The 19,784-nt window shown below is 51.4% G+C and overlaps 1 protein-coding gene across 1 annotated transcript; it reads left to right on the plus strand.

The window, feature by feature from the left end:
- The first annotated feature begins 487 nt into the window (after window positions 1–487).
- LOC102939904 (serine dehydratase-like) lies at window positions 488–19,470 on the plus strand. The gene is made up of 8 exons (XM_007071897.4): window positions 488–1,159; window positions 6,304–6,489; window positions 6,968–7,007; window positions 8,204–8,343; window positions 10,803–10,891; window positions 13,004–13,231; window positions 17,858–17,982; window positions 18,650–19,470. Exons 2-8 carry the CDS (start codon window positions 6,322–6,324, stop codon window positions 18,841–18,843), a joined length of 984 nt encoding a protein of 327 aa, XP_007071959.2. The 5' UTR covers window positions 488–1,159; window positions 6,304–6,321; the 3' UTR covers window positions 18,844–19,470.
- Window positions 19,471–19,784: the final 314 nt, after the last annotated feature.

A 19,784-nucleotide genomic window follows, 5' to 3' on the forward strand; every position in this document is an offset into this window, starting at 1 on the left:
TATCATATCCCCCCTTAGTCGCCTCTTTTCCAAGCTGAAAAGTCCCAGTCTTGTTAATCTCTCCTCATATGGAAGCCGTTCTATACCCCTAATCATTTTTTGTTTTGCCCTTTTCTGAACCTTTTCCAATTCCAATATATCTTTTTTGAGATGGGGAGACCACATCTGCACACGCTATTCAAGGTGTGGGCGTACCATGGATTTATATAGAGGCAATATGATATTTTCTGTCTTATTCACTATCCCTTTCTTGATGATTCCCAACATTCTGTTCACTTTTTTGACTGCCGCTGCACATTGAGTGCGTGTTTTCAGAGAACTATCCACAATGACTTCAAGATCTCTTTCTTGTGTGGTAACAGCTAATTTAGACCCCATCATTGTATATGTGTAGTTGGGATTATGTTTTCCAATGTGCATTACTTTGCATTTATCAACATTAAATTTTATCTGCTATTTTGTTGCCCAGTCTCCCAGTTTTGTGAGATCCTTTTGTAGCTCTTCGCAGTCTGGCTGGGACTTAACTAACTTTCTTTTTCTTTTCTTTTCTTCTTTTCTTTTTTTTTTTTTTTTGCTTCTTGATAACCAGTGTGGGGGGATCAGAAACACAATTTGTGACATGTTGGTGAGTTTAACTTCAGTGTTAACCACCAGTTTTGGGAGAATCTGCTCTCCTTTTTTGCAGCCTGCCTTGACCTTGGCATTGGCATTTTCAGTGACGGCTGCCCCAGAGTTACACACCTAATAATTAGAAAAGCGTGGCCCCAAATCACTTGTGGAAATGGGGCTTTTGGCAGCTTAATCACTCTGGTGCTTTTGCAAATGTTACCCTGCCTAAACAGTGAAACTGACAGCATGCAAAACGCCAAGTAAATAGACTGGCGAATAGGATGTAATCTGTTGTTCTTCTCTAATCTCGTCCAGTTCTGTTTTATTCGGCGATGTTTGCAACAAGAGCCGGTGAAACATTTTCTGGGCGGAAGCGGGCTCGTCAAGATGACGATGCCTCATTAACTCCCTTTCCCCGCCTCCATTTCTTAAACTTTGCTCTGCTGTTTGCAGTTTGGAATCACCGGCTCCTCCCCATCTGTATGTGTGGGGAAGGGCATCGCCTTTCAGGCCTGGGGCAAGGAGGCAAGAGATCCCAGCCAGAAACAAGGTAAATATTCCAAATATGAAGCAGATGGCAGGCCTGTCACTATGCAACCCAACTGACAGGCAAAGCTGCTAAGGACATTGCTAAGAGGGCTGGGGAGAGGTGAGGTCAGGGAGCCAATCCTGTCCTTGCATGCAGGGGGTGTGTCTGACTCTAAAGGGATTTGCTAAGGACACAGCCTTGTTCTTTTAGGGAGATAATACTTTCAGTTTAGGCTGAGATTATCTGTTTATACCTGTTAACCCTTGAATGAGTCTGATGCACTTCCCTAAGTGCATGTAGGTCGTGCATATGTGCCAGGATCACAATCCATGTCAGTAAATAATAAATGAGCGAGTGAACTCTGTCCTCTTTCTTCAGCCCTCGGGCTGGTCAAGCCTTTGACAACTGGTCAAAGGTTCTGATCTCAAGAATTCCCCATTTCTGAAGGCCATGCTGACTGCAGCCTCCCTCGATCGCTGGGTGACGTTGGCTGAACCTGTGCGGCTAGCAATGGCCATCTTTTAGCTTTCCCACGCGTGTGCTCTCTGAAGCAAACTGCCCGGGGACTATGAAGAGCAGCTCCTGAATGGATCAGGAGAAAGGATCCAACTTGGATTCAGACGGGCCCAGATCCTCACAGATATTTAGGCATTTACCTACCTTTGAGGATTGGGGCCCAAGAATCTTCCGAAGGAAAGGGCAGGGACAGACGGGTGGGGAGTTGGTGCCCTGTTCTGCAGCAGTGCTGTCACCCTCAGTAACGTGTTTGATAACTCTGGTGATGGGCTAGATAGACAGACAGATTTCTGATTCTCAAGGTGCATCAGAGGGGCTTGCTTGGGGTCCGACTCTCAGTTATAATAATGCCCCCGGTGCCCTCTTGGCAACATAAAGGGGCAAGGAATGAAACACCCCCTTGTGCAGAGGTTCTCCTTCGTTGATGTGGAACTAGCATGAGAGCTTGCAATGACCCTACTTCCAGCTCCTGCCATAGAGGGCATGTTAGGGACAGAAAGGGAGCATGGCTGATGTGCACTGTACTACTCTCTGCTTCCATAGGAGGCAAATCCTAAATCAGAGCAACTCTGAGGCTGCTCTAACTTACACCAGGGACTGGAAAGTGTCCTGCAGAGCCCTCCAAAATATGTATGGTTAAAGGAACCACAAAGATGGTTAAAATCTCTTTTGCCCACCTCATTCCTGCCCCCAGAGTAGGCACGGACAAACTGAGCCTCAGGTCCCCAGCGTCTAACAGAGAGGCAGCTGGCTAGCTATGAACCAGATGAAAGTGAGGTGATAGGGAAAGTGCCAGTAGAAATTGCAGAGATTGTAGCAGTGCCCATGGTTGACAGGGTGCATCTATTGCTTGTCTCCGAGGTTTGGCACTTCGTTCCATCCCCAGCTGCTGCTGGATTCCCAGCTTGTGGCTGCTATATGTGTTTCCTATTATCTGCACTTAGCACAGAGGTTGAGTCCTTTCCTTTGGCCGTGGGAGCTTGCCACGCTTAGTCTTCCCTAGGTTTTGTTCCTTCCTGTCTCCATCATTGCCAGGGGTTCTTTGTGAGGCTGCACATCTGAACCACTTGGAAATTGCTGTTAGCACAGAACACAGTAGCTGTGGTTAGCAGGGCCTGGTGCAGGGAGCCCACGACACCCACCCTCTGAGATCTGCTGAGTGATTTCTGGGGCAAGCCTAAAGTGCCGGGTCTGATCCTTAAGGTCCTAAATGTCCCAGCTGTTGGAGAGATCTCCCTGGCCGGTAGTGAGGCAGTTAGTATCAGTGGAAGTAGAACTGGCACCCGGGCACGCTCTGTGCAGGATGCTCGGATCTGGAATTCACTTCCTTCCTGCGTTTGCTAAGCCTGATGCTAATGATGCTCAGGAGGCACCTGATTGTCCCCCAGCAGGGAAAGGCAAATCACTGGGATGGGTGGGCTGATGAGGAGACAGAGGCAGGAAGTGCTGTCTGTCTGTCATAGAAGATTAGGGTTGGAAGAGACCTCAGGAGGTCATCTAGTCCAATTCTGGGCTGAAAGCAGGGCCAACCCCGACTAAATCATCCCAGCCAGGGCTTTGTCAAGCCTGACCTTAAAAACCTCTAAGGAAGGAGATTCCACCACCTCCCTAGGTAATGCATTCCAGTGCTTCACCATCCTCCTCGTGAAATAGTGTTTCCTACTATCTAACCTAGACCTCCCCCACTGCAACTTGAGACCATTGCTCCTTGTTTTGTCATCTGCTACCACGGAGAACAGCCGAGCTCCATCTTCTTTGGAACCCCCCTTCAGGTAGTTGAAGGCTGCTATCAAATCCCCCCTCACTCTTCTCTTCTGTAGACTAAATAATTCCAGTTCCCTCAGCCTCTCCTTGTAAATCATGTGCCCCAGTCCCCTAATAATTTTCATTCTCCTCCGCTGGACTCTCTCCAATTTGTTCACATCCTTTCTGTAGTGGGGGGCCCAAAACTGGACACAATACTACAGGTGTGGCCTCACCAGTGCCGAATAGAGGGGAATGACCACGTCCCTCGATCTGCTGGTAATGCTCCTACTAATGCAGCCCAATATGCTGTTAGCCTTCTTGGCAACAAGGACACACTGCTGACATATTCAGCTTCTCATCCACTGTAATCCCCAAGTCCTTTTCTGCAGAACTGCTGCTTAGCCAGTCGGTCCCCAGCCTGTAGCGGTACATGGGATTCTTCTGTCCTAAGTGCAGCACTCTGCACTTGTCCTTGTTGAACCTCATCAGATTTCTTTTGGCCCAAGCCTCCAATTTGTCTAGGTCCCTCTGTATCCTATCCCTACCCTCCAGCATATCTACCACTCCTCCCAGTTTAGTGTCATCCGCGAACTTGCTGAGGGTGCAGTCCACACCATCCTTCAGATCATTAATGAAGATATTGAACAAAACCGACCCCTGGGGCACTTGTCTTGATACCAGCTGCTATGCTGGGAAAGTAGCTGGAGAGTCTCTTTTTTGTTTGTGAGATACCCAGAGTTTAAACTGGTGTGGCTGATACATTGATATTGATTTGGAAGTCTCCATTTCTTGGTTTTTTAATGTTCGGTCCCATTTCTTGTTCATGTGCTAGACAGAGCTTTTGATCTCTGGGTAAAGGGTTCAGAGCCACATTCCAGCCACCAGTGACATGAGCTGGCTGGGTCTCTGAGCAGCACAGGAATCCCGCTCCTGAAGGTCTACAAAACAAGCAGTGGTGTTTTTCTACCTCCCACCAAACCCACAGCCATGGATGAGCCCCTCCCTGCTGGAAATTAGGGGATGGGTCATCATCTATGGGAAGAACTTGCTTTAGGATGTGGTGGATTCTTTGACCCTTGAAACCTTTAAATCAGACTGGATATCGTTCTGAGAGAGATGCTGTAGCTCATACAGAAGTTATGGGCTTGATGCAAAAATTACTGCATGAGGTTCTCTGGCCTGTGCTGTGCAGGAGGTCAGATTAGATGAGCATAGTTGTGCCTTTCTGGCCTTAACAGCTATGAATTTATTAATCTGAGATTTTTCTTCTTGTTGAAAACTGAATTTGTTGAAAACCAGTTTGAAGGGAAATTTTTCAGCCAGCACTTCTCATAAATGCAACCACTGCTTCGTTTATAATTAGTATCATTTTCCCCCAGTAACTCCGAAAAGTACATAGCATGGCCAGTTTGAACAGGGAAAGGTAATATCACAGTACAGACCCATTGGTCACCTGGGCATATAACAACATTAAATAAAAAGGAAAATTTAAGAAAAATACAAGGAAAGAATACAGGCCTGATCCTCTGCTGGTGTAAATCAGCGTAGTGTAATGGAAGTCAATGGATCTCTCCTGATTTATTTTAGCCAAATGTCTGGTCCCATGTGAGTAAAGAAAGCCAAGAAATAACGTATTGACTATTGATGTCAGCACAGTTATCCAGAGTAACTGCAATAAATAATTATTAAATGTTCTTTTCCCCCCCAAAATAGAAGAATTTTATTTTACATTTTACATTGTAATAAGCAGACTAGTGTCCAGGTGTCACCACTGTCTTCTACTGCATGATATCAAAATTGCTAACGGTGTGTCATATGTCCGATACTGCTTTTGCTAAAGGAGAGTCTCCTTGAATTTTAGCTCAAGTGGGAGGAGGTTCTGCTTCTGGAGCAAGAATACCTGGGTTCTGTTAATTACTAGGCAAATGGCAGAGCATTTCTCAAGCAGTTTGTTTGTGACAGTTTCCACAATGTATTGATTTCATCCGGTTTTGTGACGCTGTAATTTTTTTTTTTTAAACAAGAATTTAGCTGCAAAAGCCACGCAAATCACCGAAGGCCATGCTGTTACAGTGATAGCAATTTGACTCAAATACAGAGGCCCTTTTTCACTCAAAATAGCTCACTCTTGGCATTTTTGCACAAAAAATAGGGGGGGGAGGGTTTCAATTTGGCAAGGAACTACACAAATGTTCCAATTTCAAGGCATTCAGATGTCCTTGAAAATAGTTTGCAAGGCATATCCTTCCCTTGGAGCCAGATCCTGCAACTCTAATCCATGCAAAGAGACCCTCTCCTAGGTCTTGACTTTTATTTTTCCCCGGGGGTGCTCCACCCCCACTCCACCCTGAGATCCTGCCCCCACAGCACCCCTTCCTCCAAGGCCCTGCCCTTGCTCCACCTCTTCCCGCCCCCACCCCTCAGTCCCCTGCCCACTGCCTCCACCCTCCCGCAAGCACCTCCTGCCAGCTGCCGAAGAGCTGATTGGCGGCCCTGCTGAACAGCTGGGGCTGGTGGGTGCAGAGCACACACTATTTTTTTTTCCATGGGTGCTTGTCCCCCGGCGTCCCCACGGAGTCAGCGCCTATGGACACTCTGAAGAATGGAACAACACCTCTGTGCAAGGACAAAGCCCTTGTCTTGTGGTACTAGTCATTTTGCACCTACCTACTTGGTTCCCTGGGCAGAGAAAGCAGATTTTGGCCTCTTAGATTTTCCCTGCACCCTTATCCATGTGTGGCATGAAAGGCTGGATTCCTTCACTTACTTCAGTGCAAATCCAGGGTTGTTCCAATAACTGCCAATCAGTGGAAATGCTCCAGGTTTAACTGAGAGTAGGATTTGGCCTCTGGTATCTTTTGCCTTATCTCATTGCCTTGGGACGTGCCTTTTCTGTACTTTAGGTGGTTCCTTTGACACCAATGGCAGCCCAGTTGGACAGAGATGGGAGAGGGTTCCACATCCTCACTCCTGTGCTGGAAAGCACGGCCCTGTCAAAGGCTGCAGGCACCAGGGTCTACATGAAGCTGGAGAATGTCCAACCTACTGGCTCGTTCAAGATTCGGGGGATTAGCTACTTCTGTCAGGAGGTGAGCCCAGCATTGGGACATTAGCCCTTGCTCTTCTGACGTTTTGAGGCACTTGGTGACTGACACAATGTGCCATGAGTATGCCCAGAAGAAGGATGTGTGCATTTTTGTGTGTGGGTAGGGTGGTGCAAAATGCATTGGTGTGGGCGTAGTGGTGCAGAATGCATTGGTGTGGGTATGTGTTGCAAAATGCACTTGTATGTGCTTGCAAAATGGTGTGGAAACATTAGTGTAGATGTGTGTGCAGTATGGGTGCAATATACATTGGTGTGTGTACATGGTGGTGCAAATAACGTGTGTATATGGCACAGAATGCATTCGAGTGTGGGTGTCTTCCAAATTGTACAACTGCCGTGGCAGTATTATAGCTGTAATTGTATCGCTAATTTTACCTCCAAACTGTCTTGGCTGATGTACAGGACCAGCCCTGAGAAGTGAGTTCAGTGAATTCCAAGCTCTACTTTCTCTTTGGTTTCAGGCTGCCAAGAAGGGCTGCAAACATTTTGTTTGTTCGACAGGTAAATTTACTTCAAACTATTCTTCTCCCTTGGGCTACTTAGCAAGACAGGGCCATTCTGCTCCATCACCTGATCCTTGGGGAGGTGACCCAGGCGTTCCCTGGGATGCCGATGCAGATGTCTTTAAAGCATAGGGGAAGTGGGACATCAGCTCTCGCCCTGCCAAGGCCCAGGTGAGGGCATCCTGCCTTTCAAATCCAGGCCAGAAGACACATTTGGGACTCAGCCAGGAACCCAAGGAGAGGGAAGCAGTGTGAAATGATGCAGTGGATCATTTCGGGTCATAATGTTTGTGTCTTGAGGCAGTCTCATGACTCAATGTTTCTAGCCTCAGCAGTAAACAGAAAGCAGCCGGTCTGGAGGTACAGAGGGAAGGAGAAACGGCTAGTCATCTGAAGGGTGGAAAGCCGGACACACCCTCTCAACTGCACTAGCCACCACGCTCCCTGCACTCGAGTTCAGTCTGACTGCAGGATATATTGGGGGTGCATGGGGGCTTGGCCTGTATCGGTGGGTCCATATTACACTGCACCTGGCATGACCTTGCTCATTCCAAAGTCCAGTGAATAGAGAGTCTGTAAATCCAAGTGGGGAAATAGCCCCAAAGAGGCTGCGGGTTATTCTATGCTGTGTGTTGGCAAACAGGTCTTACAATCCTACTCTCCCTTTGACTTCCGGCCTGGTCTCTGCCAGGGAGAGCGGGAACCTGCCACTGAAGGGGGCTGGGGCTTAAAGCCCACTCCAGGTTGGCACATCAAGGCTCTTTTATCTGAATTGCTTGGTCCAGATTCTGTCGCAGGTTGGAGCCATTGAGGCTGGTGCCGCTCACTGCGCATTTCTGTATCCGCCTGGGTGCCTGTCTCCACACGCCCGCTTCCAGCTCTGCCCCGGAAGCCAGCAGGGGCAGTGATTGATGCTGTGATCTTTGTGACAAGGGAGCAGTGTGGGCTAGCATGCTGTGATTTAGGGTCCCCTCCATGGTGGGGGGCTTCACGCAAGCCCCAGATCCAAATAGCCCTCATCTGCGGTGTGTTCCGAATCCATGCAAGGACCCAGATGTGGAGACCTGGGTCTGTTTCTGATTCATTGGGTGGGGCCCAAATCCAGAGCCTGCTGGATCATTGTTCCATTGCCACGCTGGGGAGTCCCCAAGCCCCCACTGTTGTTCACCGATCCCTGTCTCCTTGTCCCTACAGGGGGGAATGCTGGCTTCGCCACGGCCTATGCTGCCAAGAAGCTGGGGATCCCTGCTACCATCATAGTGCCAACGAACACCCCTCAGGCCACTGTGCAGAAGTTGGAAGAGCAGGGGACGGAGGTGGAGGTCTTTGGGAAGGTACCCGTTACGGATCCACAGGGTCTGTTCTGTGCCCCAGCCTATAACCAGTCCCGTGGGAGTGACCCCTTTAGCAGGCCAGACCCCAAGGACCTCAGGGCAGGTCCATGGAGTCCATGACACCGAAACTGGGCCTTCGGGCACCAGCAATCTCTGTCTTTCTCCATGGCTCCCTGCAGCTGAGCCAGACTCCGGCTGGAGGCTTGTATCGGGCCCCTTTGGGGCGCCATGCTCCCAGGGAGTATTTGCAGCGACAGCAGGCAGCCTTTCCCAGACACGGTAACAATTTCTTAGTCACCTCGCCTCCAGAATCCGAAAGTCCTTCGGTTAGCATGGAGAGGCAAAGCTTCAGGAACCATCTTGGCTCTCTCTGTCCCTTTGTCTGTCAGTGCCAGGTGAGAGCTCCTGTGTGTCTGTGGGCTCAGCTCTTACCCCAGACACCTTTCAGTCCATTGTCCTCAGCCTGCAGGTCCAGGCTGAGTTCCTATGTTCTGCCTGCTGGACCTTGCCATCGCTACCTGGCAGTGGTTCAGACATTGGGGTTCCCGTTGGCTTCCCAGATCCTCCATTGATTTGCATTGATTCTAGCCAGTTCTCAGCGACCAGATCGCATCACCCCAGAAAGCCACGTGACGCTAACCCCTTGTGTCTCCTGGTCTGCCCACCAGCAGCGTTTGAACCCCTCTGCGCTCACTGGCTCGCAATCCCAAAGTGACAGGGAGAGTCATATGGATACGTAGCGGGGTGCTCACCCGCTTCTGCCCTGAAGCCCTGGGAGAGGGCTGAGGCTGCAAGAGGACTGCTGCTAGGGAAAGCAGCCAGCCTCCGCTGATTGGGAAACAGCCACAGCTGCAGCCACGCCCTAATCAGGGCCCAGCTGGCCTTTATAAGAGGGCAGTGGGCCAGGAGGACACAGTCTCTCTCTAGATGTTGAGAGGGAGGGGCCTGACTGCTGGGAGCTGAGCAGGATACCTAAAGTGGAGCAGGGGAAAGGCCAGAGGAGCTGGGGAGCTCTGGCCTGAGAAACCCCCAGGCTGCAGGCCTTGATGAAGCCCTAGGAAAAGAGTACTGGGGTTGCAGAGGGCAGCTCAAGGGTAGGCAGAAGAAGCAGGTCCAGACCCTCCTTGCCGATGATGAGTGGCAATTATACTGCAGTCCACCACAGGGAGTGGAGGCTAGATGGTGACTGGCAGTAGCCAAAGACTGAGGTGAGGTGGGGATAGAGGGTGTGGGTTCTCTGGGGGTACTGCTAGGGGGCAGCACCCTGGCATGAAAGGGGCACTGGGGCCTGGGAGGGACTCGGGGGCCCAGCAGCAAGCGGGACACCGGCCTGCAGAGGGTGCTCTGGAGGCTGGAAACACTAATTCCCTGGATGACCAGCTGCAGGGGTGAGTCCTGCCCCACTACAGGATAGTTCATAAAAACAGTACAGAAAATTCCCACATTGATCACTTCTGTGCCCTGGGAACGGGGGAAAACAGCACCTGGCAAACCCCTGCAGAATGGCAGTGGGTAGTAAAACTGCTAGAGGCCAGCAATGTGCACCACTGGGGTTCTGGGATAGCTCTGTCTGGATCAGAACCTCCCCAAGGGTTCATCTCCAGCTCCTTGTTTTTACTCTGCCTGGTGTTTCACTTGCCATATATTACTAATGGGTGGCTAGTAAAAATGTATATCCTGGTGAATTCCACTGATCTGAATGGCCTGGGGGAGATCTGACACCCTTGGATAACAGGGGACATTCGGACCAACAGAAGTGCATGCCCGGCAACTCTCTCCTGCGGTTGCTCCCCCTCTCCCTGCTTTCCCTTCCAACCTGCAGCTCTGCTGCCTTAATGCTCATTACTCACCAGGGCTGCGTTGTGGGGAGGACACAGGCTGTTAGAAGAACTGAAATTCAGATAAACAGACATTACCTGTGTACTGAGGTGACAAAAGGAGCTGAATTCCAGCCTCATTCACCCTCTGGCACATAACCCAGTGCAGGTCACTGGGGAACAGGGCTGAATGCAAGATTTGGCCGGGTGTGTCATTTCTTGTACCTGCAAGGTCCAATGCACATAAACAAGCTCACAGAGCTGGAGGCGTCATTCTCCTCGCACACACAGACACAAACACACACTAGAACAAACATACAGATGCACACACTAAAAATCACTGGGCCTGATTCTCTTCTTCCCCCAGTTTTCCATCAGTGTAACTCCATTGCACTGGATGGGCTCCTGTCTCACCCTGACAGGAGAGGGTAACCAGGACCTGATGCGTAGCCTCCCCTGACCAGCCAGGCCCCATTGTGCTTGGCACTGCACATACATATAAAGGCAAGACGATCTGTCCCACAGAGCATGCAGTCTAAGTGGTGGGCAGGCCATTCCTAGCCAGCCAGGGTAGCGAGGGCTGGCTGAAGCTGGCAGTGGCAGGCAGGTCACGTATCCTTCCCTGCATCATTTTGTCAGTAGGTCTGGGATGATGCCTACGTAAAAGCCCTGGCGTTAGCGGAGACTGAAGGCTGGGTCAATGTCCATCCCTTCGACCATCCTTTGATCTGGTGAGAGATTGGAGCTTTGGCCCTTATACTGTTTTGTCTCTTCAGGCCTGGGGCCTCACCACACCCACCCCTGCCCCTGCTCCCTGAGGCCCACGCCTGGGGCCTTGTCGGGATCCCCCCCCAGGGGCCCGAACCTGGGGCCTTGCCACCCCTCCACCCCCAATTTCTGTGTCTCCCTCTTTCTTCCTTTTACAAAGCCAATGCCCTGCTCATGGCTGGGGCCGCTGTTTGTGCAATCAGGCTGCAGAGAGTTTACCCTGTGCTGCTTTGGGGTGTGTGTGTCTCCCCTCTCCCACTGCACGGTTTCTCCGTCAGCTTCCAGGGGGTTATTGCCGATCGGCCCCCCTTTGACTGACCTCAGGCTGCGGCAGGATCCATGTGGTGAGATGAGCAAGGAGCCAGGCAGGGTGCAGAAGAGATGGCACTGGGGGGAGAGAACTGCACAAGGTTGCTGGGTTCTCCAGGTTCCAGCTGCTCCCGGTGGACTCTGTGCAGTGGGAGTGTGGGTGGGTCAAGCCCTTTTGTCCTCCCTTTGGGCTGAGCTGGCAAGCGTACGGTCGCAGCCCAGCTCCAGAGCACGGAGCTGCTCATCAGACCAGATCGCTGCTCTCTGGGGCCGCTGTCGGGCCAGGCAGGGCTGGATTAACCTTTTGTGGGCCCAATGCCCAAGATATTTGTGCGCCCCTATAGGGGCAATGGAGCCTAGCGTGAGGGGGTTGATCCCTGGAGCGAGGGGCTGGCCGGGGCAACGGCATAGCACGGGTGGCCCCTCTCCGCCCAGCCCAGTGCGAGGGCACTATTTACAAACCAGCAGTTGCCAGACACACAACGGTCCGCCCGGCCCTGTGCTGCCAGCATGCCCCATGCCGTGCCAAACATCCCCCAACACCGGAACCCCCCCACCCCGATGCCCTGTGGCCAGAGCTCCCCCGGACCTGGTGTGCCCAGCACCCCACCAGATCCTGCCACAAATGCACAGCGCCCTGCACAACACCACCCCTGCCCACAGCCCCACGACAACTGCCCAGCACCCCCCACAGAACCCTCACTCCCTAGTGCCCCAACACACACAGATCTTCCCCACCCCCTCACAGCCCAGCACCCCACACAGAACCCCCACTCCCTAGTGCCCCAACACACAGATCTTCCCCACTCCCTCACAGCCCAGCACCCCTCTCCCCAGGCCCTCCAGAGACCCACTCCCCCAAGGTCTGCTGCCCGGTTACACTCTGGGAGGCAACTGTATCTGCTGGGCTGAGCTGGCGGCTGAGCTGGTCCCAGGGTGGGGAATCGCCTCGGCCCCTCGGGAGTGGTGCAATCAGCCAGGCCAGTGCCTGCCCCGGCCAGGCTCTGTCAGGACCCACTTGCCTTAAGGGGCCCAGGCAACCCCCCCACCCCACTGTTCCCCTCCCCAAACTGACCGAGGCTGGCCAGGCTTCTGCACCAGTCCCAGGTGGCTCAGCTCCAGGGAGACAGGTGGGGCCCCACAGGTGGTGGGAAGCAGAGACTGCCCGGAGCCGGAGATGCCCTGGGGTCCAGTCAGGGGGCAGAGAGAAGCCGGAGGGGAGGCCAGGAGATGGAGAGGAGCCCTCGGCCGTTCCAGTGTCTCTCTGTGCCTGAGCAGTGGGAGAACGTGACCTGGCTGTCCGTGCAGCGGGTGTTCCACGCATGGCTGGCATGGCAGAGCGGAGGCGGGCAGCGCTGTAGTGATGTCAGACTTGATAGGCAGGGTGTGGCTAAGCCCTGAAATCCTGCAACTGCTCTGATGGGGAGCCTCAGGAGAAGAGACATTTGGGGAGCCCCTCATCCCCTCCACCCCCAGGTTGTGCCTGTGCATCTATCCATCCCTCCTCTCATGGTCCCAGACCCCCTCCTCACTTCTCTGCTACCTCCAAGATTCTTGCCACCGCATGGCCCACCTTACAGCCTGTGTCCTGACCAGCCTCCCTGTGGAACTGCAGCTAGGTCTGCCTGGGACTAGAGGGCTGGGACTAAAGCTGCCCAGCCATGTGCCCATTGTCAGACCCTGGCATGGCAGGGATGCGTCATACTGAAGTGCCCGCTGATTAGTTTCTCACAGCCGGTTTGCTGTCCCCACTCCCATTCCCATAGGCAAGGCCATGCCAGCATGGTTAGGGAGCTGAAGGATTTGCTCGACCACAAGCCAGGAGCCATCGTCCTGGCGGTGGGCGGTGGAGGGCTGCTGGCTGGAGTGGTGGCCGGCCTGCAGGACGTGGGCTGGCAGGATGTACCCATCATTGCTGTGGAAACCAAAGGAGCTGATAGCTTCAATGCAGCGCTCAGGGCTGGGAGATTGGTCACCCTGCCGGAGATAACCAGGTGAGTGTGGCAGAGACATGGGGAATTGATTGCAAAGGGGGCTCTGCAGGGGGTAGCGGCAGGGGAGGGGGGGATTTTCAGGGGGTGCGGGTAGGGGAGGGGCTCAGGGGGTGTGTGGGCGGGGGGATCTGTAAGGGGTGCGGGTAGGGGAGGGGCTCAGAGGGGGTGCGGGCAGGGGAGTGGGGATCTGAGGATATTATTATTATTTAATTGCCTTGCAACAGCACGTCGAGGCCTTGGCCAGGTGGAGCCCCGTTGCGCTAGGTGCTGTACAAACTCATTACAATGACAGGGAAGGGAAATGGCAGGCGCATGCGACGTACAAGCGGGTGGGTGGGGAAGTGAGGAAGTGGGACCAATAATAGTCGAGCTAGTGCTTTAGAAGAGGCGCGGCCCTAACCCAATGGCCCATGCCCCTCACTCACTCTCCTGTGGGGAGTTTCCAGCTGGTATCAGCTGCTGGACTGACCACTCTGGAGGCTGGAATCCTCTGCTTGGCTTTCAAATAGGAAATTCAAGGCCAGGCTTCCCTTCCCCACCTCCGACTGATGCAGCACACCCTTGCTTTGGAGGAACCCGCTCTAGGGGTGCGAACTTTTGCTGAATCACAGGCCTGGTTTCATTGGGAACCTGCCTGGTTCCCTGCCAGCTTGCCTGGCTGGATGCTGCGGTGCCCTGCCACGCAGGCTGCCCTGGGGCTGGAGAGACCCTGGGATTTCAGGATCTGCAGTTCTGGGGCAGCCCTGCCATGCTAGGCTACCCTATTCCCACCCTCCCTCTGTCAATGATATTCCCACCCTGAACTCCCTTGATTTATGAATGCCAGCAGCCAGCCAGGGACCTGTGCCCCCTGTCTGGCAGTTCAAGCCAGAAAAAGCTAGAAATCAGGACGGATCCTATCTCTGTCCAGGGCCCAACTTAAGAAGTGAGGGCGGTCCTGCTTTCAGACAGCAGTGACCTCCTCATTCTCTGGGCCTGGCGTGGCCTCTCAGGTACTGAGCTGGCCAGAAACCTGCTAAGATGATTTGGAAGCAGGGTGTTTTCCCAGGGATCTGGGGAGCTAATACCGTGTCCTCAGCTGAAATGAGCAAAGGAGATACCGAAACATAGGAACCCTCCGAAGCTTCGCTGGAGGCTGTTTCCTGAACTCCTCTAAGAGTTTCTCTGCCATGAATTTTGTCCATGAGGATCTGATCGAGCTGACCAGTTAGGGCTGGGGTTTCCAGAGCAGGGTAAGCCTGTTAGGAGAGGAAGGATGGGCCAGTGGTTTGGGTGTAGCCTCAGGCTGGGGAGACAGAGGGTCTGTTCCCTCCTTTGCTGCAGACTTTGTGTGACCACGAGCAAGTCTCTTATCCTCTGTGTGCCTCAGTTCCCCACCTGGACAATGGGGAGAAGTTTCAGAGTAACAGCCATGTTAGTCTGTATTTGCAAAAAGAAAAGGAGTACTTGTGGCACCTTAGAGACCAACCAATTTATTTGAGCATAAGCTTTCGTGAGCTACAGCTCACTTCATCAGGTGCATACTGTGGAAAGTACAGAAGATCTTTTTATACACACAAACCATGAAAAAATGGGTGTTTACCACTACAAAAGGCTTTCTCTCCCCCCACCCCACTCTCCTGCTGGTAATAGCTTATCTAAAGTGATCACTCTCCTTATAACGTGTATGATAATCAAGGTGGGCCATTTCCAGCACAAATCCAGGGTTTAACAAGAACGTCTGGGGGGAGGAAAAAACAAGGGGAAATAGGTTACCTTGCATAATGACTTAGCCACTCCCAGTCTCTATTCAAGCCTAAGTTAATTGTATCCAATTTGCAAATGAATTCCAATTCAACAGTCTGGAGTCTGGTTTTGAAGTTTTTCTGTTGTAATATCGCAACTTTCATGTCTGTAATGTGTGGCCAGAGAGATTGAAGTGTTCTCCGACTGGTTTATGAATGTTATAATTCTTGACATCTGATTTGTGTCCATTTATTCTTTTATGTAGAGACTGTCCAGTTTGACCAATGTACATGGCAGAGGGGCATTGCTGGCACATGATGGCATATATCACATTGGTGGATGTGCAGGTGAACGAGCCTCTGATAGTGTGGCTGATGTTATTAGGCCCTGTGATGGTGTCCCCTGAATAGATATGTGGGCACAGTTGGCAATGGGCTTTGTTGCAAGGAAAGGTTCCTGGGTTAGTGGTTCTGTTGTGTGGTATGTGGTTGCTGGTGAGTATTTGCTTCAGGTTGGGGGCTGTCTGTAGGCAAGGACTGGCCTGTCTCCCAAGATTTGTGAGAGTGTTGGGTCATCCTTCAGGATAGGTTGTAGATCCTTAATAATGCATTGGAGGGGTTTTAGTTGGGGGCTGAAGGTGACGGCTAGTGGCGTTCTGTTATTTTCTTTGTTAGGCCTGTCCTGTAGTAGGTGACTTCTGGGTACTCTTCTGGCTCTGTCAATCTGTTTCTTCACTTCAGCAGGTGGGCATTGTAGTTGTAAGAATGCTTGATAGAGATCTTGTAGGTGTTTGTCTCTGTCTGAGAGGTTGGAGCAAATGTGGTTGTATCGCAGAGCTTGGCTGTAGACGATGGATCGTGTGGTGTGGTCAGGGTGAAAGCTGGAGGCATGTAGGTAGGAATAGCAGTCAGTAGGTTTCCGGTATAGGGTGGTGTTTATGTGACCATCGTTTATTAGCACTGTAGTGTCCAGGAAGTGGATTTCTTGTGTGGACTGGACCAGGCTGAGGTTGATGGTGGGATGGAAATTGTTGAAATCATGGTGGAATTCCTCAAGTGCTTCTTTTCCATGGGTCCAGATGATGAAGATGTCATCAATATAGCGCAAGTAGAGTTGGGGCGTTAGGGGACGAGAGCTGAGGAAGCGTTGTTCTAAGTCAGCCATAAAAATGTTGGCATAGTGTGGGGCCATGCAGGTACCCATAGTAGTGCCGCTGATTTGAAGGTATACATTGTCCCCAAATGTAAAATAGTTATGGGTAAGGACAAAGTCACAAAGTTCAGCCACCAGGTTAGCCGTGACTTTATCGGGGATAGTGTTCTTGACGGCGTGTAGTCCATCTTTGTGTGGAATGTTGGTGTAGAGGGCTTCTACATCCATAGTGGCCAGGATGGTGTTATCAGGAAGATCACCGATGGATTGTAGTTTCCTCAGGAAGTCAGTGGTGTCTCGAAGGTAGCTGGGAGTGCTGGTAGCGTAGGGCCTGAGGAGGGAGTCTACATAGCCAGACAATCCTGCTGTCAGGGTGCCAATGCCTGAGATGATGGGGCACCCAGGATTTCCAGGTTTATGGATCTTGGGTAGCAGATAGAATACCCCTGGTTGGGGTTCCAGGGGTGTGTCTGTGCGGATTTGATCTTGTGCTTTTTCAGGGAGTTTCTTGAGCAAATGCTGTAGTTTCTTTTGGTACTCTCAGTGGGATCAGAGGGTAATGGCTTGTAGAAAGTGGTGTTGGAGAGCTGCCGAGCAGCCTCTTGTTCATATTCCGACCTATTCATGATGACAACACCACCTCCTTTGTCAGCCTTTTTGATTATGTTGTCAGAGTTGTTTCTGAGGCTGTGGATGGCATTGTGTTCCGCACGGCTGAGGTTATGGGGCAAGTGATGCTGCTTTTCCACAATTTCAGCCCGTGCACGTCGGCAGAAGCACTCTATGTAGAAGTCCAGTCTGCTGTCTCGACCTTCAGGAGGAGTCCACCTAGAATCCTTCTTTTTGTAGTGTTGGTAGGGAGGTCTCTGTGGATTAGTATGTTGTTCAGAGGTGGGGAGAAGAGTATTGCCCAGGGCTGGTGTAAAGACAGATCCATTGAAGCTCATGAGGTGCTCGGACACTACAGTAGAGGGACTGTGGAAATATCTTTGATAGCTAGGAGCCCAACTCTGTAGGCTCCTTTGGGAATCCCAGCCTTGGACTTGAAAGGCCACCTGTGACCATCCCTTTGCTCTGGATGAAATGATCGGACAATGCTCTAGTTTGCTGCAGTCAGGGCGATACAGTCAGGTCCTGTCTAGGGTGCAAGCTCTGCAAGCTCTTTTAACAAGCTCTGGAGAACACCATATTGAAAGGTTTTTATAGGTGGGACATAGATTGGGCTGCTGCTCATGCTCTGGGTCTGCAGCAGCATAGCAATCATTGCAGAGTTCCAGCGCCTTCCACCTCTAGGGGCACTGGATTTGAATCCAGCCTGAGTCACTAATGACTGCAATTTCTTACTGTATCTGTTGACCCTTTGGTGGCCCTTGTGTGCAATGAGTTGGCAGGCCTCAGTCCAGGGCTCCATATCACCAAAACCCAGCAACACTGTTGGCCACCTTGGGGGCAATCCCAGCAGAGAGGCAAAAGACTGGATGGGCCATGGAGACCAAACTCCCACCTTGTAACCTTGTGATGGTTTCCTCCTACTCAAGGCTGAGGCTCATTGGTGGGGCTCACAGCTGTCCCGTGCTGTGTCTGGTCAATGTTGTTCCTCATCGGCTGCCCGCCTAGAACCCTGCACCACCACGAAGTCCTAGCTGCAGAGATCAAGGGGTGAATTTCTCCCCACCCTCTGGCCTGGGGTGGATTTCCCAGCTCAGAGTGCTAATGGGAGCTCTCTCTCTTTTGCTCTCCATTTCCCAGCGTGGCCAAATGCTTAGGAGCCAAGACGGTGTCTGCCCGGGCACTGGAATGTGCCAGCGAATGCCAGGTCATCTCACAGCTGGTGGAGGATGTGGAAGCAGTCCAAGCTGTAGAGCTGTTCCTGGGTAAGTCCTGCAGACGCTGGGTGCTGATGCTGCTCTGTGGCTGACTGCAGTGAGCCAACAGCACCACCCAACGCCTATCAGAGGTGCTTCGTGCTCCAACTTCTCTCTTTTTGATAAGGAAATTGTTGACCCTTGATTCTACCAGTTCTCTGCGAAATAGGAACTAAGGTTTAGTTAGCATTTTTCTGTCAGACAGGGACTGGGGAAATCAGCTCTAGGGATCAGAGGTACTGACAGACCCATCTGTGTTACAGTTACAGCCGTGCCATGCAATTACAGCCCAGCTGTGTTCCAAATGTATCCTAATAATGTATATTTGGTTTCACCTGAGAAGAAGGGTCCAAACTACAGCCAATAAAGGACTTGTGCCATAGGCCTGAAGAAATTAGGTGTAGAGACGGGCTTCCTCAACTGGCTTGGAGCACAATTTAATGGGAGGGAATTTAATGGGTCGCATATGCAGTATACCAGCTTAGGCTGAAAGCACAAGGGCTAGTCTCCAATTAGTGCCTACAGTCATTCCTCCCTCTAGTGGCTTCCCCCTGTGAGGATAACAGCCTACTGCCAGTGCATAGCGGAGTTCCTCCTTTAGCTCGTGTGATGGAAGTTTCTGCTTTTGAGCATGAAGGATCTTTCTTTCTTTCTCCTTCCTGCCGGCATTGCCCAGATGATGAGCGGCTGCTGGTCCAGCCCGCCTGTGGAGCCCCTCTGGCCTTACTCTACACGGGTCGGGTTCAACAGCTGCAGCGGGAAGGGCTCTTGAGCTCGGACCTGGACTCCATTGTTGTCATCGTGTGCGGAGGAAGCAGCATCCAAATGGCTGGGCTCCAGGCCCTGAAAATCCAGCTGGGCATGAAATGACTGCGGATGCCGACCCCAGGATGGCGCATGGGGCAGGGGTGCATGGGATCCCATGGAGACACTAATAATTCATATCACTGGGTTTTTGTTAGTGGCATCTAATGGAATTCAAACCAGTTTGTAGAATAAATATCAAGCTACTCTTATGGCTTGGATCCTGCGCTTACCACTGACTGCGTTAATGCTGCTGGGCATGGCTGCCGTGTCCTGGGTAAGAATGAAGGAGGAGTCAGCTGAGCAACGTTGGTTCTCTGAGCTGTGGCAGTCTGTGCCATTTGGGAAGGTACTTTAGGACACTCATTGGAGCTAGGCAAGTTAGGGATTGTGACTATCCATCACTGTGGTTTTAACCTATCTTTCTCAGTGTGACTCGTTCACGACTGACCCTGATTTCTGTTATTCACGGCGGTTTATTTGCTGAATAATTCTCAGACAATGGGGCAAAATGTTCATGTCAGCTCTTCGTTATTTGTGGTTGGTCACCAGTCATAATAGAGTTGTTTCTGCTTCCTGATTGGATGACTGAAACTTGTTTAGCTAGCAAATAAAGGAAAGTGAATGACGGATTCTGCATAGCGCTCTTCCCAGGCCAAACGCTCAGATGAATAAATATTTGTGCTAAAAATCTGTGAAACCCTTCTGGCTTCATGATCATTTTCATGAATACTCAACAGCACACTAGGGAGAAAGGAAGTCTTTGTTAAAGCTCTAACATCCCTTCCTGCTCAACTAAGGTGTCAGATCTGACAATACCCATCTCTGAGACCATCCAAGGAGTTCTCCAGCAAAACAGGCCTAGCTATTCCAGGTACTGTGTTGCCCATTCTGATGATTTTATTGTAAGTCTCATGATATTTGGTGCTTTTCTTTAGAGCTTTCAATTAATCACAGTTAACTCACACGATTAACTCAAAAAAATTAATCGTGATTAAAAAAATTAA

Source organism: Chelonia mydas, chromosome 15 (genome assembly GCF_015237465.2).
Source record: "Chelonia mydas isolate rCheMyd1 chromosome 15, rCheMyd1.pri.v2, whole genome shotgun sequence".
Classification (NCBI taxonomy): domain Eukaryota; kingdom Metazoa; phylum Chordata; order Testudines; family Cheloniidae; genus Chelonia; species Chelonia mydas.